At 41.5% G+C, this 15,649-nt stretch overlaps 1 protein-coding gene across 6 annotated transcripts in view; it reads left to right on the forward strand.

Annotated features, from left to right (window-relative positions):
- Nucleotides 1–15,649, forward strand: part of IRF2 (interferon regulatory factor 2) — a 63,336-nt gene that overhangs the window by 15,643 nt on the left and 32,044 nt on the right. For all 6 annotated transcript variants that reach the window (XM_030563055.1, XM_030563059.1, XM_030563053.1 and 3 more), the window contains one exon: nucleotides 11,021–11,113. In XM_030563055.1, the coding sequence (XP_030418915.1) occupies nucleotides 11,021–11,113 (93 nt within the window). The remainder of the gene's footprint in view (nucleotides 1–11,020; nucleotides 11,114–15,649) is intronic.

Raw genomic sequence — 15,649 nt, forward strand, 5'->3', positions numbered from 1 at the left:
CTGAAAGGAGTATAGTAGTCTCGAAAGGCTGAGAGCCACTGTCTTAGGGAGTGGACCAGTAATGCCCCTACCAACCCTTTGGAATGCTTCTCCAATTACAGGTAATGGTTGCAATGAGGCTTTGCGCAAACCTAGAGTCTTTTTCTACTTTTAGTACAAGTCACAAGACTGACAGTATTCCTTCTAGGTTTATACCAGGCCAATGAAAATTTTCCTGAAGCCTTTCAAATACCCTCTCTACTCCTAGGTGTCCAGTGGCCAAAATTGATGAACATTCTGTGTACCTCCATGGGTTCAGACCGTATACCCCCCTCAGTGTCCTCTGTGTGTCCTGAGATCGCCAGAGCTGTGTTAACTTGGGCAGGATGGGTTTGGGTTTGGGGCAATATCTCTCAATGTAAAGCTCAGTAGAGTTACACATACAACATTTTCTTGGGCCCTTGGTCAGGGGTTTGTAACTGGGATTACTGGGTGGGTGCCTGTTGGGATATATTTGGCCTCACTTCCCCACTTCTTGCTTTCATAAACAATTTGGGGACTCACTTTTACACAGCACCTTTGCCCTTCCCTTTGAGGCTTTTGTTCAATACTCATTCTGGCCCTGAGCATGCAAATCAACAGCCCAAGCAGCCACCTGCATTTTATCAGGAGACTTTTCCCATATGGCAGCTCTGATTTCATCTGAGAAAGCATTAAAGGAATGTTCTTGGGTAAACAAATGAAACAATTTCCCATAATCCCCTTCTGCCCTTTTACATTTTACCCATTTTTTCATAAAATCACACATTTTACGCATACACTCCTAGTGACTGATATTATCATGTGTCTTTAGGTTGGTGAACATGATATGATTCTGGAGTAAGTTGAAACCTTGACAATATAGTTTCCTTATATTTATCATAGTTTGTGGCTCCCCCCGGCCCATGCCAGTAAAGACTTGGAAAGCTATACCTGAAATTTTGGGAGCCAGTACAGACATTCATTTCCCAATAGGGATACCATTGGCCTGGCATGTATTTCAAAAGCAGTAAAATATTCTATGCAGTTTGCAGTCTTTTATGCAGTTCTTAAAATGTGGACACAGTCTGTCCCAGCTGAGTGAGTTCTGGCAGGGATTACCCAGGCGTTGTGGAATACCTTTTTGCTGCTCCAGTACTCTGAGCTGCATTTCTTCTGTCTCCATTTTCCGCTTGTATGTGCTCTCTTCTGCTTCGGTCACTGCCGTTTGTTGCTGCAGGGCTGCTCCTCTGCCTCCTTGTTTCCCTTGGTTGTGTGGATTGATTCCATTTGCTGCTCCTCTGCCTTGTTGATGACTGCCTTCTCTTGGAGTCTGAGCCATCTGCACCTGATACTCATACGCCTCCTTGTCCCAGTGAGCCGCAATTTAATCAGCTGTACCTGAGCACCAGTTCCTTCAAGGGAGGGGATTAAGGTTTGGTTGGTGTCCCAACTCTCGTTCATCTCCATCTGTCCCCTCCTCCTTCTGCTTAAAATGCTCAGTGAGCATGGTTCTTAGATCCTCTACTGATTTCCCTTTATGGGGTAAACTATATTGTGAACATGAGCTCCCAAGTCGTTTTTTATCCATTGCATCCAAGGACTCTCTCTGGCTCATTTCCCCCTTTCCTGGTTATACTTCTCTTAACCCAAAATAAACAAAAGAGAATAATAAACTTTAAGCTTGTACCTGCTCCCTCCACAACTGAATCCCCATTACAGTCTGTTTAGCAAGTATTTAGAGTGTGAACCTCAGTTTGCTGATATTGAAGTGCAACTTTTGTAATGACTATGTGACTCTGTTTTGGGGACTAGTAAGGGGTTCTGTCACTGCCTGTTCTGTAACTTTGGGCGCCAGTTGTGCTGTGCATATATATATTTCAATTCCCTAACACCAGTAACCAGCCTGCAAGCATAAGATCTCACCCTGACTCTCACTAGCCCAGTTACTCTTTGCAGGGTGACACCAACATCCCTTCCAGTCCTGAGGCTTCCCAGATTCATCCTTCCTGAATTCTTAATTTCCAAACATTTGGACAGTTCCCCTCTGGTTTGAGTGCCCCATTGATGGAACTACTTGCAGTACATAAAGTCTAGTTGTGTATAAATCTTTGCAGGACTGGGGCGTTCTCAGTAGACTGTTTTAAAAGATGCTTGGGACACATGTTTCTGTATCTAAGCAGGATCAAGTTTGTGATCAACGGGCAGAATTTTCATTCAAGCGATGGTCCTCAAAATAGGATCAGTGCTCCTTTGCACCTTGGAACAGTCCCAGAACATGGACAAACACAGACACAAATTCCCTGAATCCTATAAGTAACAGTGTGGACTTATCTCCGCATATCTGTCTGGTCACACAGGGTGGCTTATATGCTTATGAAGTGAATCTACATCTTAAAATGAGGGAAGCACTAAAAAGAATATCAGCTAATAAAGTTAGAAAATACATCTCACTCTTTTAATATATTTAGTTCTTTTTGTATGTGTGGAATCTGTGATAGAAAAATATTTCTCCCACAAAGCTCTATACATCTTCCCTGAAGAGTAGGTTTTTTCCAAAGCTGGTGGACTCCTGAGGGTTTCCCTCTTTAACTACCTCTCTTGAACCATTTACAATTTTTTCAGATCTCAACAAGCTTCTTAAGGTGTGCCTACATTTACAGCACTGCAGTAGTGCAGCTGCAGTGCTTAGTGAAGACGTTACCTGTGCTAAAGGGGGAGCTTCTCTTGGTGGAGAACCTACACCAACTTCCTAAGAGTCAGTAGCTATGTCGACAGGAGGAGCCTTCTTGTCAACATAGCACTTATGCACCATAAGTTCGCTCAGTATAACTGTATCACTCGGGATTTTCCACATCCCTGAGTGATGTAGTTATGTCAACATAAGTTGGTTGTATAGATGAAGCCTAAAATAGCTAAACTTTGCACTGAGAGGAGTAGCTAGGAAACTTGCAAATTTTTTACCTTTAGAGAAATGCAGCAACTTAATCACAGAATCAAAGAACTAGAATCTCGTCCAGTCCTCTGCACTCATGGCAGGACTAAGTATTATCTAGATCATCCCTGACAGGTGTTGTCTAACCTGTTCTTAAAAATCTCCAGTGATGGTGTCATAGTATAATTCCCAAATCTGAACCTTAACGTCCAAAATATGGGTACTAGCATGAATTCCCCTAAGCTTAATTACCAGCTTAGATTCTGTAGCGCTGCCACCAATCAGGAATTTCAGGGCCTGATACCCTCTGGTCCCCCCAAACCCTTCCCTGGGGACCCCCAAGACCCAGATTCCTTGAGTCTCAAAACAAAGGGGAATAAACCATTTCCCTTCCCCCTCCTTTCTTTCTCTCAGCTGTTTCCCGCCCTGGGTACACTGGGAGACCACCGTGATTCAATTCCTTGAATCCCCACCCGAAAAGAATGTTCCCTTCCCCCTCCCTTCTTCCCCGGAGAGAGATACAGAGATAAATGCAGAGAGCAGGTTTTTCTTCCCTCCTCCCTTTCCTTTCTCCCACCAATTCCCTGGTGAGTGCAGACTCGCTTCCCTGGAGTCTTACAAAAGATAACCCAAAAAAATCAATTAGGTTCTAAAAAAGAGGAAAACTTTAATAAAGAAGGAAAAAACATAAAAATTGTCTCTGTAATCAAGATGGTAAATATACAGGGTTTTTTAGCTTATAGACAATAGAAAGAAGCTTTCTCCAGCAGAAACACAATTTAAGCTACTTCCAGCAAGTACACATTTGCAAATAAAGAAAAACAAGTTAAAAGACTATGACCACCTTTGTACTTACTTACTATTCTGAATAGATAAGAGACTGTAGTAGGGAGATTGCCAGAAACCTGGCTGCACCTCTAGTCCCGTCCAGGACCCAGAGAGAACAAAGCCAAACCCAAAAACACACACACAGGCTTCCCTCCACACGAGATTTGAAAGTATCTTGTCTCCTGATTGGTCCTCTGGTCAGGTGTTGCAGGTCACTGTTTGTTAACCCTTTACAGATGAAAGAGACATTAACCCTTAGCTATCTGTTTATGACAGATGGAGATTCCACAACCTCCCGAGACAATTCATTTCAGAGCTTAACCACCCTGTCAGTTAGGAAGTTTTTCCTAATGTCCAACCTAAACCTCCATTGCTGCAATTTAAGCCCATTGCTTCTTGTCCTGTCCTCAGAGGTTAAGAAGAATTCTTCTCCCTCCTCCTTGTACCTACCTTTTATGTACTCGAAAAGTTAATAAGTTAACCTGGGAAGACAAAAGAGAAGAGATGTATCAATTGTGCCTTTCAATTATTGTTGCAGTGTTTCCAGTTAAATGCATCTTATCCAGTTGCTAACAAACAAAAAATGAAACTGATGGGATTGGAATATCTTATATTGTTCAGAGCTAATATATGCTGTACGTTAGTTTCACTTTCTTTCTACTTCTGCTCTAGTTCTGGTGTGGAGATCTTCAACCTAGAGGTCACACTTTCTGTGTGGTGCTAATATTATTGAGTATGTGCTGGTCAACAGGTTGGTCTCTTGATTTTTCCACTAAGGTTTTAATCAAGAAGGAAGGAAAGCCAACAAGCTCTCATTGGGCATGAGAGAGGAGATGTGAAAACATAAATTGACAAGAACCCAGCCATCTTACCTTTTTATTGTTTAGTTTGTCTTTAAAGAGGGAGGTTTTCTCAGAAGAGCTAGAAAATAAAACTGTGATGGGACTATCATCTGTTAAGGCCTTGCAGGAAGACCAGCCTTGCACAGAAATATACCTGGCAAAATGAGTACAATGCTGTTGTCATCAGAGCTGCACTTTTTCAATGAAATCATAGGTACAGCTGTCCCCAGAACCATCTAGAGATAACCATGTTCTTAATGATCTTAGCATGACCATGCAGGAAAATACAGCACTCATTTACACCTGCTGTCACTTACACCTTTGAAGCCTCTTTGTGGTCACCGGAGAAATCTGTTTTCTTAAGCCCCATCTATGTTAAAAAATTGACTCTGCTGTCATGTTTAACCAACCACCGGTTGTTGCTGTTATGATTTCAGTGTGGACAGGAATTTCATTTTTAAAAATAATCTGTGCTAGCAGAAACTGTGCTATAGACTGGCCTTCTATCAACAAACAACCTGATCCCACAGGCCTGACTCAAGCAAAACTACTGACTTCTTTGGCAATTTTGTCCAAGTCAGGCATACAGGACTGGCTGTTTCAAGTGTGGACATGTGCGTGTTAGTTGTGTCTAGCTGTAACTTTATTTGACAGTTGTTTGAAAGACCAACTAGATTGTAAAGATCTAGCAGTATTGTCAAACTATGTGAGCCTTCAAGCAGTGGTCAAAATAATCAGCTTGTAAAATAGTAGGTCGCATACTCTGTTGCTCATTGCATGTCATGGCCTGCTGCCATGGCTAATTATTTTAAATGAGCAAGTTAAATGCCGGTATTTTATAAATACCCATTAATATATTAAATTCTTGAATCTCAGCAACGAGAAGACAAAAGACTAGCCTATTATTGAATCCCTTAAGGATAGAGTTGGGTGAGAGTTGGAGGAAAGAAAAGCGAACTGTATTTTCAGAACCAGCAGCTTTAATACACTTAGGCTAGGTCTACACTGGGGGGGAGAGGTGGGGGTGTCGACCTAAGATACGCAACTTCAGCTACATGAATAGCATATCTTAGGTCGATTTTACCTGGCCGTGAGGATGGCGGTGAGTCGACCGCTGCTGCTCCCCTGTCGACTCTGCTTCCGTCTCTCGCCATAGTGGAGATCCAGAGTCGATGGCAGAGCAATTGGGGATCGATTTTTTTATTGTGTCTACACTAGATGCGATTAATCTATCCCGGATAGATCGATCGCTACCCGCCGATCCAGTGGGTAGTGTGTGTAGATGTACCCTTAGAAGAAGTGAGATAAGGGTCAGAATTCTGGTTCTTTAAAACAAAAATTCTTGGATGGATTGGTTAGCAAGGGGAAGCACTTCTATAAAATTTAAGATCCCAAAAGATGGGCCAAATTCTTCTTTCACTTTTACAATAAAAATGGGCCATCCGATTGGAGTATGGGTAAAAAACCTGCTTTGTTGGGCCCCATATACACTACAAAGCTGACCTGTTGCTGACTGTGGTAGTCGGCAACGGCCTTCCCATTATAGGTATAAACTAGAAAACAAACAGTGTTTTCAACACCGTTTCAAAAAGTTTGGTTGAAACATGGGGCCATGTGAATGTGTACAGCATTTCCCTACCCTGTTGCAATGGGATGCTAAAGGTCAGTATAGGCTGAGTTTGAGAGCATCATGTGTCTAACATTCCTGCTTCCAGTTGTCATGTTAAGCAGAGAGTTGAGCATGTTAAGAACAAGATTGTACTCCAACTTGTCTCGCCCATAGCAGTGCCAGGTGGTACCAACTGAGCCAATAAATTGGCCGGAAGCTTTTTCTGGCAGGTGGCTTGAGCTCTTAGGAGCCAGATGTACAAAGGTATTTAGGTGCCTAAGGACTCAGATAGGTACCTAGAGGGATTTTCAAAAGCACCCAAGAGACTTGGATGCCTAACTCCCACTGACTTGAAGTGGATCCAATGGGACTTGAAATCATTGGGAGTTAGGCACATCGGTGCTTTTGTAAACCCCTCTTCATCTTTAGGTGCCTAAATACCTTTGTAAATTCAGCTCTGAGTCCTTAACTTTAGTGTAAAGTGTGAAACCGATCTCTTGTCTGCTCTATTTACAGTGCAAATACTAAACAAAGGCTGAGGAGGGCAGGGGGGAGGCTATGGGAAAGGCTAGAATGAAAGAACTTGCCAGGCTTAGTGTTACATAGGCCTTGTGTTAGTTCCTGGTTTTTATTTCTTTGTTTTGAAATTGATATATTCCAATGAGGGGTGAGGCCAGGCTGGAGCTATGACAGGCAATAGTACTTTCCACTTCTATGCTGCTTTCATTGAAGGATTTCAAAGTTCTTTGCATGTTTTAATTACCTAAATGACACAAAGTGGCTTTCCCATTCTTTATTGAATGCCCATTGGAAGCTCTGGGTGCATGTACAAAAAAATGAATAATAATAAAACAAACATACAGAGAGAGGGTTGGAGAAGAGATGAAGCTTTGCAGCGTGAACTAAAGGCCCCCAAATACAGGCTCCGACACTTCTGGGGGAAGCAAACTGAAGAGTTATGGACTCTTCTCTAAAAACACCCAGCCTCCCCCTATGAGATGCCATGAAGTTACTTTGTCATCACGAAGAGAGTTACCTGTTGGAAGAGGAGGATGTGTCTAGTGTTCTATCATTTCTCTGATATCAAATTTATATTAGGGATTTTTCGTAAATTCCTACTATAGATTAATTACTTACTGGTAAGATTAAGTTTCTTACTGCATTGTTAATTTAGTTGAGTTGCACATCCTGAATATTTCTATGGTATGCTCATAACATAAACAGAATTATTTCAAACTATACATTTAACAAGAAAAACAGGAACACAAAATATGACATTTTATGGCCTAGTTAACATTACAGTAGAAACTTAACTTTTACATTTCCTGATTTTGTTTTCCACTCTAACTATGCACCAGTACCAATTCCTTAGTGTAATTTTTCTATATTTAAATTATTTGTTACCTGAGCTAAATTAATCCTGTGTTAATACTGTACTTTTGTGTAAAGGAATGGTGGATATGCAGCTGTTTTAGAAACCACAACATTCCGTCATATCAGATGTGGTCATTGTTCTGGTTCTGAGAAAGAACTGCCTGGAGATGTTTCTGAAAATGTTACAGCTTTGTTTTCTATAGCAGAACTCTGAACATTGCCTCTGAGAGCATTGCCTGGGCTCGTATATATTTTGGTTAACAGAACTTTAATAGTGCCTGTGCTTGCTCCTCTGTGGAAATGTATCCCGGACAATGCCCACAGTCTCCTCCAACTGGACATTATTTAGAGGGTTTTGGTATTTTGGCTTTTGTTTTGAAATAAATAGGCCTTAAATCCTCTCTCCTAAAGACCTTTGATTAGACTGAGTGGGTGTGGCCTTATGTACTTGATACTGTATATGCTACCAACAGCAGATAGAGTTCTGCCTTGGAAGATCCCTAGTCTGGAGAAGAGGAGAGAGCACTGTACCTGCAGAGGAAGAGCAAGGAGACCCCCCTGCGGGCATCCATCTCGATGGGAGAAAAGAGAGAGCCACACAACTCTGCACTTCCATCCCACACAAGACCAGCTTCTCTTGAGCAGTAGTGTTGGCAGCTGCATCTCTTCTCCTGGCTAGACCCAAGGTGGAGCTCACTGTATTACCAGGCCGAGGACTGGGCACTTCAAGTGGAATTAGCTGCTGCTCCCTTGAGGATGCTGATAGGCTTCCTCCTCTTTGCCTCTTAACTAATTAGTTCCCCAAAAGTAGGCCTGCAATTTTTGTCCTGAATATTTTGGTGTTTACGCAAATATATACAATATGTCCTCTTGCTGAGCTTCACTGCCCAAGCTTGGAACACTGAGGGCTGCATTGCACCTCGCCAGGATACATTTACATAGTTTAGCTGAAGAAATGCACCCAACCACAATATTTGCTTGTGCTTGTATCTTCCTTGACGGATAAATAGAAAATGCAGTTGGTTGAGTTCACCAGCAACAGAAATTTTCAGTTGCTCAACTTCTGTCATGCTGCAATTTTGGGGAGATGGTGTCTGTAAGGGGGCTACTGTTAAGGCTCTCCTGGGCTGCATCTTATCCCTGATGTATAAACAAAATATGCAGTTGACTTGCGGGAAAGCTAGATACTGCATTTAGGGTTCAATCCAAACAGTTCTGTCATTTCTGTCACAGAGGATTCAGTGAATCAGCCCTAAGCACAGCTTAAGATACATACGTAGTGTTTCCTGGGTCTGAATTCTACATGAACTCAGAGATACTGTTCCTGTTCTGCAGACATTTCTCGAAGCACCATACCATGTGAGCAGGCAAGCCTACTTTGCTGTGACTCACATGCCAGCTTTGTTGGCAGGTCTCTGACACGAAGACTGAAACTTTGTGCATGGATTTGTCTGTGGTCAGTTTCTGGTTATTCTTCGGTTATTTTTTTCATATCTGAAGTTGACAGGGCTAAGCAGTTATTAATTTTCTATGTTATTTTGAAGTTCTTAGTCATTGTAGTTAGTGACTATAAAGAAGGCTGAGATTGAAACATTTTGTGGCTTGCTCTACACAGCCCTTCCAAGGTAACAAAATGAGGCAGTATGTTTGCTAAGAGCTTATGGTGATCATGCTTGTTATAAATTTGCCTTTTTGTTTGGTAAACATTTTAAAAAGCCATATTTTGCCCTCAGATTTTAAATGTAATTCCCCAGTGGTTTCAGTAAACATATCTCCTTTGGGCAGTGAGAGGAAACCTTAATTGTTAGTCAGCCTGATATTTGTAATCCCATAGGAAAAAGAACAAACCCATTTACACTAATCCGATTGCTGTCCACTTTCAAATATGTGGCTCTGGCCCTTTAAATGTGTGATGAAGTACAGCACAATAGCAGAGTAGGGAAGCTGGAAGTAATGTGAAGTTCTTTCCCTTTTGACATAAAGAGCAAACAGAGAAAGGGGAGGAATTTGGGGTGAAAAAACCCAAGTAAAAGTCTTTGAACATGGAAGTGATTGATTGCAGGCTCCTTAACAGTTTTAGTGTGACTCTTAAATCTATATCTAATATCTCGATCTCATGGTCAGTGGCACCTCAGACATGCCTGGGATAGATTAAAGTTTTCTTTAGCAGATTCAAGACTTTGTACTCTGGTGTAAATAATTTACAGGTACAAACAATGAAACAACATCAAGTTTGTGTGGTGTGTGAGAGAAGCAAATTTGGGTCTAAACTAGCTACAGTGAGATACAGGCAAAAGGCTTGAAGAGCACTGATTTCTATGTATTTTAAACTGTAAAGTGGTTGCAAAAGAAATCGGGGACTAGATGGCTCAATGGGTTGGTAATGGAACAGGGAGTCCCAGCTTGCCCTCAGGTAGAGTGACAATTGCTACCAGATGGTTGCCCAGTGAATTACAGTATTCTCCCATTTATACAAAACCCTATTATTCAAATCTCTTCTTTGTCCTCCATCATGAGATACTTGAGACGCATGCTCTCTGCAGCATGTATCTCATGCAGGGGGACAAAGGAGGGATTTGGATAATGCAGAGGTTTGGATAATAGAGCAGAGAACACCGGTGCCAGCAGTGGAGGATGCCACCCTGCTGCTGAATGGTACCTGCATGGTGACATCTGATCCCTGCAGGCAGAAAGTACAGGGAAGGCTGTGGTCCTGGCAGGACAGAACAGAGTCCTGGCCAGATGTCTCTGCTCTGCCCTGTCAGGATCACAGCCTTCCCCTACACCTTGCGACTGCAGGGATCGGGAGTCACTGGCCCTGCGGCAGCGCCAGAAGCCCTCCACAGTCCTGCTGTCACAGGAGTGAGTGAGCAGGGTAGAACAGAAATCCCCAGCCAGGACTGTGAGGAAGAGCCCCCTCCCATGGGGGAGGCCACCCCACAGCTGAATGGCTCCTGCCCTCTTGATTATCTGAACGTCCAATTATGCAAGTGAAATCCATATCCCCCATGCTAGTTGGATAATCAGGAGTACACTGTGCTACAATGTAAAACATGTTGGGAGGCTCAGGCAAGACCCTGGTGGACAGGTATCCACACTACAGAAAGAGCCCTCCCAGAGGGATAGAGGACTGACTAAATAAGAGTTTGAACTGTTCGTTCAGTTTAGAGGTGATACCGCCACAAGATCAAAGTTGAGGCCTGGGAAAGCTTCACTGCTGCTGTCTGTGCTGGACCTGATGAGTGGATAAGCAGAACATCAGTCTCCAGGACTGTCAGTCAGATGCTGTTTACCAGCCTTGTGTTCACACACTTTTAAAATAAACAATTCAAATTTGCCTGTTATCGCTAAGAAAGAAAAATCTAATTTTCTGCCTACTACACAGTTAAGTAACTGTAACACTGTCCCTCGTTTTCTTCATTTTCTTCTATTAAGGTAACGATGCCTGTGGAAAGAATGCGGATGCGTCCATGGCTGGAAGACCAAATAAATTCAAACACAATACCAGGGTTAAAATGGCTAAATAAGGTAAGATTTGTACGTATTTGATAAACAGATCAACTGTAGCAGCGTTTGAGGTTTGGTTCCTTAGATCTAATTCTCATGGCTTCCTGTGAGGCAAAACAATGAGGGTAGACAGAGGTGAGCTATTCTTGCTGAACCTGTTCTTCTAGCCCCGCGTTCAGGATTTGAGGAGCGATGTTTGCTTATCAGATCAATGACTCTTTTAAAAACCATTTTTCTTCCTCTGTCGTCTTTTGTGGGAGCAGGTGCTATGAAAACTCCACTGCTTTACGCTGGGAACAAAGTGCAGAGCCAAGCAGCTGCAGTGGGACTTAAGCAGAATGCTCTTCTGAACTGTTAACAGTCTATTCTGCATTAACCCCTGAGCTGATATGCTGATCCCCACTTGGAGCATGGATGCTTACTTGATTTCATTGCTACGGGCCGTATGGTAGAACTTAACAGGGTAATGGATGTCTTTTCCCATATAAGTCTCTATCAGCATTCCGTACTTACCCAGAACTCTCAGTGGGAGGTTAAGATATTCAAAGAATATAGGATCAAGCCACAGAACATCAGAGAAATGGTTTTCTTGAGCTCATTTTTTAAAAGTTCAAATAAATGTAAGGCCTAAAAAAACCCAAGTAAAATCACATGTATTCTTATTATGAAAAATATTAATTTATCACATATAAAAGCACGAGTCAGTTATTTTCAGCCGTGGTGTGCTAATTTGTCATTTAAAGGCATGGAAAATACATGTAATTAAGGCATGTTCTGATGTATAGAAATGTAGGATTTGCCATTCAAGGTCAGACAGTGATCCAATTAGTTTGGTACCGTTTCCAGTAGTAACTTGTTGTTTATGTGATGTGCTTTTGAACTGATACATGATATTTAGCTTCTATTATTTTTATCATAGCTTGCACAACTGTAAATGGTAGCGCTCACAAAATTATCAGGTACTTTTAAAAATTCATCCATAATATTTTGTCTTAGTAGCCTCCTGCAGCATTGAATTTCACAGGCTATGACTTTATGCTGGGTAAATAAATATTTTCTTCTATCTGTCCCCAAATTAGCTGCCTCCTAATCTTGAGTGTGCTAGTTCTTGTATTATGGGCCACAGTAAAAAAGGAGGGACTGATCACTTTTGAAAGTTCCCCTTGTAATTTGAATACTATGTTCAGGTCCCTACTGAATCTTCTCCTTTGCTGTCTGTAGTCAGTCATATGTCACTCCTTCCATACCTAGGATCATCTTCATTGCCCATTTCTGGAAATGTTCATTCTCCGCTGAATCTTTCTTAAAGCAAGACTGTCCATACAGGGCACGGTACTCCAGATGCAGGCATACCACTGTTCAACCCAGTACTGTCGTAGCATTTTCTATATTATGTTTCACATCCTTGTTTAATGCACCAAAAAAACCCTATTTGATTTGTTTGCTCTGGACTGAGAAGACCTCTCTATTGAGCTAGTGGACTCCTTAGTGTGTTTGTTAAGACAATCCTGTGAATTCAGAGCCCATAAGCACATCAAGGTAGACTGTAAGGCACACTGTTGAGTTGTTTAATATTTGCAACTATTCTGTCTAGATCAAGGTGTTCACAGTGGTATCTGCCCTGGCACTTCTGGGCATAAGCTGTTTGCACAGAGGAGCCATAACGTATTCTTTGTTCCATTATATCATACCACACAACTGGGCAGGCCATGTCACGCTAATAAAATATTCTGAATTTGGATTTGAATTTGAAAGCAGAAGGCATTGGCTGCTACCAGGATCAGAATACCAGATTAAATGACCTACATCTTCAATGTTAAGTGCAAAGTGATGCACGCTAGAAAAAATAATCCCAATTATACATACACAATGTTGGGTTTAAATTAGCTGTTACTACTCGCTCAAGGAAGTAGTAGTGGGAGTCATAGTGAATAGTTCTGTGAACATATCTGCTCAACGTGCAGCAGCAGTCAAAAAAGCTAACAATGTTAGGAGCTTTTAGGAAAGAGAGAGATAAAAAGACAGAAAATATCTTAATGCTACTACATAAATTCATGGTACACTCAGACCTTGAATACTGCATTCAGTTCTGGTCACCACATCTCAAAAAAGATATATTAGAACTGGTAAAGGTACAGACAAGGGCAACAAAAATTATTAGGGGTATGGAACAGCTTCCATATAGGGAGAGATTAAAAAGACTGGGACTTTTCAACTTGGAAAAGAGACAGCTAAGTGGGGATATGTTAGAGGTCTATAAAATCATACATGGTATGGAGAAAGTGAATAGGAAAATATTATTTACTCCTTCACATAACACAAGAACTAAGGAACATCTGTTGAAATTAATAGGCAGCAGGTTTAAAACAAATAAAAGGAAGTACTTTTTCACACAATGCATAGTCAAACCTGTGGAACTCATTGCCAGGGGATGTTGTGAAGGCCAAAAGTATAACTGGGTTCAAAAAAGAATTGTTTAAGTTCATGGAGGATAGGTCCATCAATTGCTATTAGCAAAGATGATCAGGAATGTGACCCCATACTTCGGGCGTCCCTAAACTTCCTGTTGTCAGAAGCTGGAACTGGACGACAGGGAATGAATCACCCAAAATTGCCCTGTTGTGCTCATTCCCTCTGAAGCACCTGGCACTGGCCACTGTCAGAAGACAGGATATTGGGCTAGATGGACCATTGATCTGATCCAGTATGATTGTTCGTACGGTCTTACACTTGTATATGGCATCTGATCTTTCCCCGAAAATTCACATATTGTCATAGTTGCCTCTTACAATGTGAAATGGCTTCCTGAATCAACTTCAAAATGTTTCTAATTGCAACTGATCACTCCAACAATGAGTCATTAAACCAAAAATAATTCCTATCATTAAGTGTAAATCCTGACCTTAAACAAGGCAGCACACGCAATCTGTGATACATAAGGCAAAGATTTTGGCATGGGTATTTTTATTAGAAATAATGGACAGGACACGGGCAATAAACAATAAATCACGGAAGTCCCAGCTCCGTGGTAGGGGGGCTGGAGTCCCAGCCCCACTGCCTGGGGCTGAATTACTGGAATTTTCAGGAAGTCGAAGAGGTCTCATAAAATCACGGAATCTGTGACAGACTCGTAGCCTTAGTGATACGGTATCATTTGCACCCACAGCATTGTTTATACACTAAACCTATGGTTTGCCATTTGTAGAAGTTGTAGGGTTTAGGTGCTGGGTTTTTTTAACCATAGTTCTGCAATGATTCATGGTAAAGAAAAGAATCTGCATAGAAAAAACAGTACACCTGCTATTACAATACACAGCTTTTAAGTTGTATTAAATGTGAAGCCCTAAAAGTTCAGTATTGGGACTTTCATAGTTCACTTTAATGGGGAATATTGTCAGTTTCCATACACAATATTATGTTGGCTAAATGGCATCTTAAGTAGTTACATTTTACTTACCTAAATGCTCCCGGGACTTTCAAATGGAGAAGTTTTTTCTTCACTTCCTGTCCTGCTGCATAAGGTTACTGTGCACTGTTAAATAGTTACTGTGTTCCACTCTAGAAGTGGCCACATTTCAGTGGTAGATGCAATGATTCCTGTGTACTGGACTTGAAAAATCCATTTGCCGGCTCAGCCAGGGCAAGCAGAAATTTTGTCAGCGTGAGTGGCAGAAGGGCAGTGGTTGTTCACCCTTCTGTTGAAACAAAGTTGGGGTGTGTGACATGCAGAGCTGAGGGTGGGGTAGTTTCTCTAATACAGCTGGAGAGAAGGGCTGCAGTGACAGGCATGGGGCAGGGAGCAATCAGAGCACCTGTAACAAGAGCAGGAATTGAAGCAGTTGGCTCTTTGCACATGTTTGGGATATTGCCATTAAGACAGACACAGCCTATTTAAAACTTGCCCTGCAACTCTCTAGTTAGGAAAGAGCTGACCTCATGCTCTGTTCTTACCTGTTGTGACAATATAGCAAGAGAGCATTAAGTCTTCAAAGTTGTTTTCCTTTTCTAGTTTGTTGCCAGAGTGCAAGCACTGTTTCTACTTTTCCTTTGATGTTTCCAACTGAATGTGGTGTTAGCAATTTTTATTACGCTGCTTTACAGTAGAACCTCAGAGTTATGAACGTCTTGGGAATGGAGGCAGTTCATAACTCTGAAATGTTCGTAACTTTGAACAAAATGTTATGGTTGTTCTTGCAAAAGTTTACAACTGAACATTGAGTTAATGCAGCTAAGAAACTTTACTATGCAGAAAAAAAATGCTGCTTTTAACCATCTTGATTTAAATGAATAAAGCACAGAAACAGTTTCCTTACCTTGTCAAATCTTTTTTTTAAAACTTTCCCTTTATTTTTTTTTAGTAATTTAAGTTTAACACAGTACTGTACTGTATTTCCTTTTTTTTTGTTCTCTGCTGCTGCCTGATTGTACACTTCCGGTTCCACATGTGGTGTGTGTGATTGACTGGTCAGTTTGTAACTCTGGTGTTCATAACTCTGAGGTTCTACTGTAGTTAGTTAATGATTCACATATTTGTTCTACATTTTCTAAAGATTACAG

Source organism: Gopherus evgoodei, chromosome 5 (genome assembly GCF_007399415.2).
Source record: "Gopherus evgoodei ecotype Sinaloan lineage chromosome 5, rGopEvg1_v1.p, whole genome shotgun sequence".
Lineage (NCBI taxonomy): Eukaryota > Metazoa > Chordata > Testudines > Testudinidae > Gopherus > Gopherus evgoodei.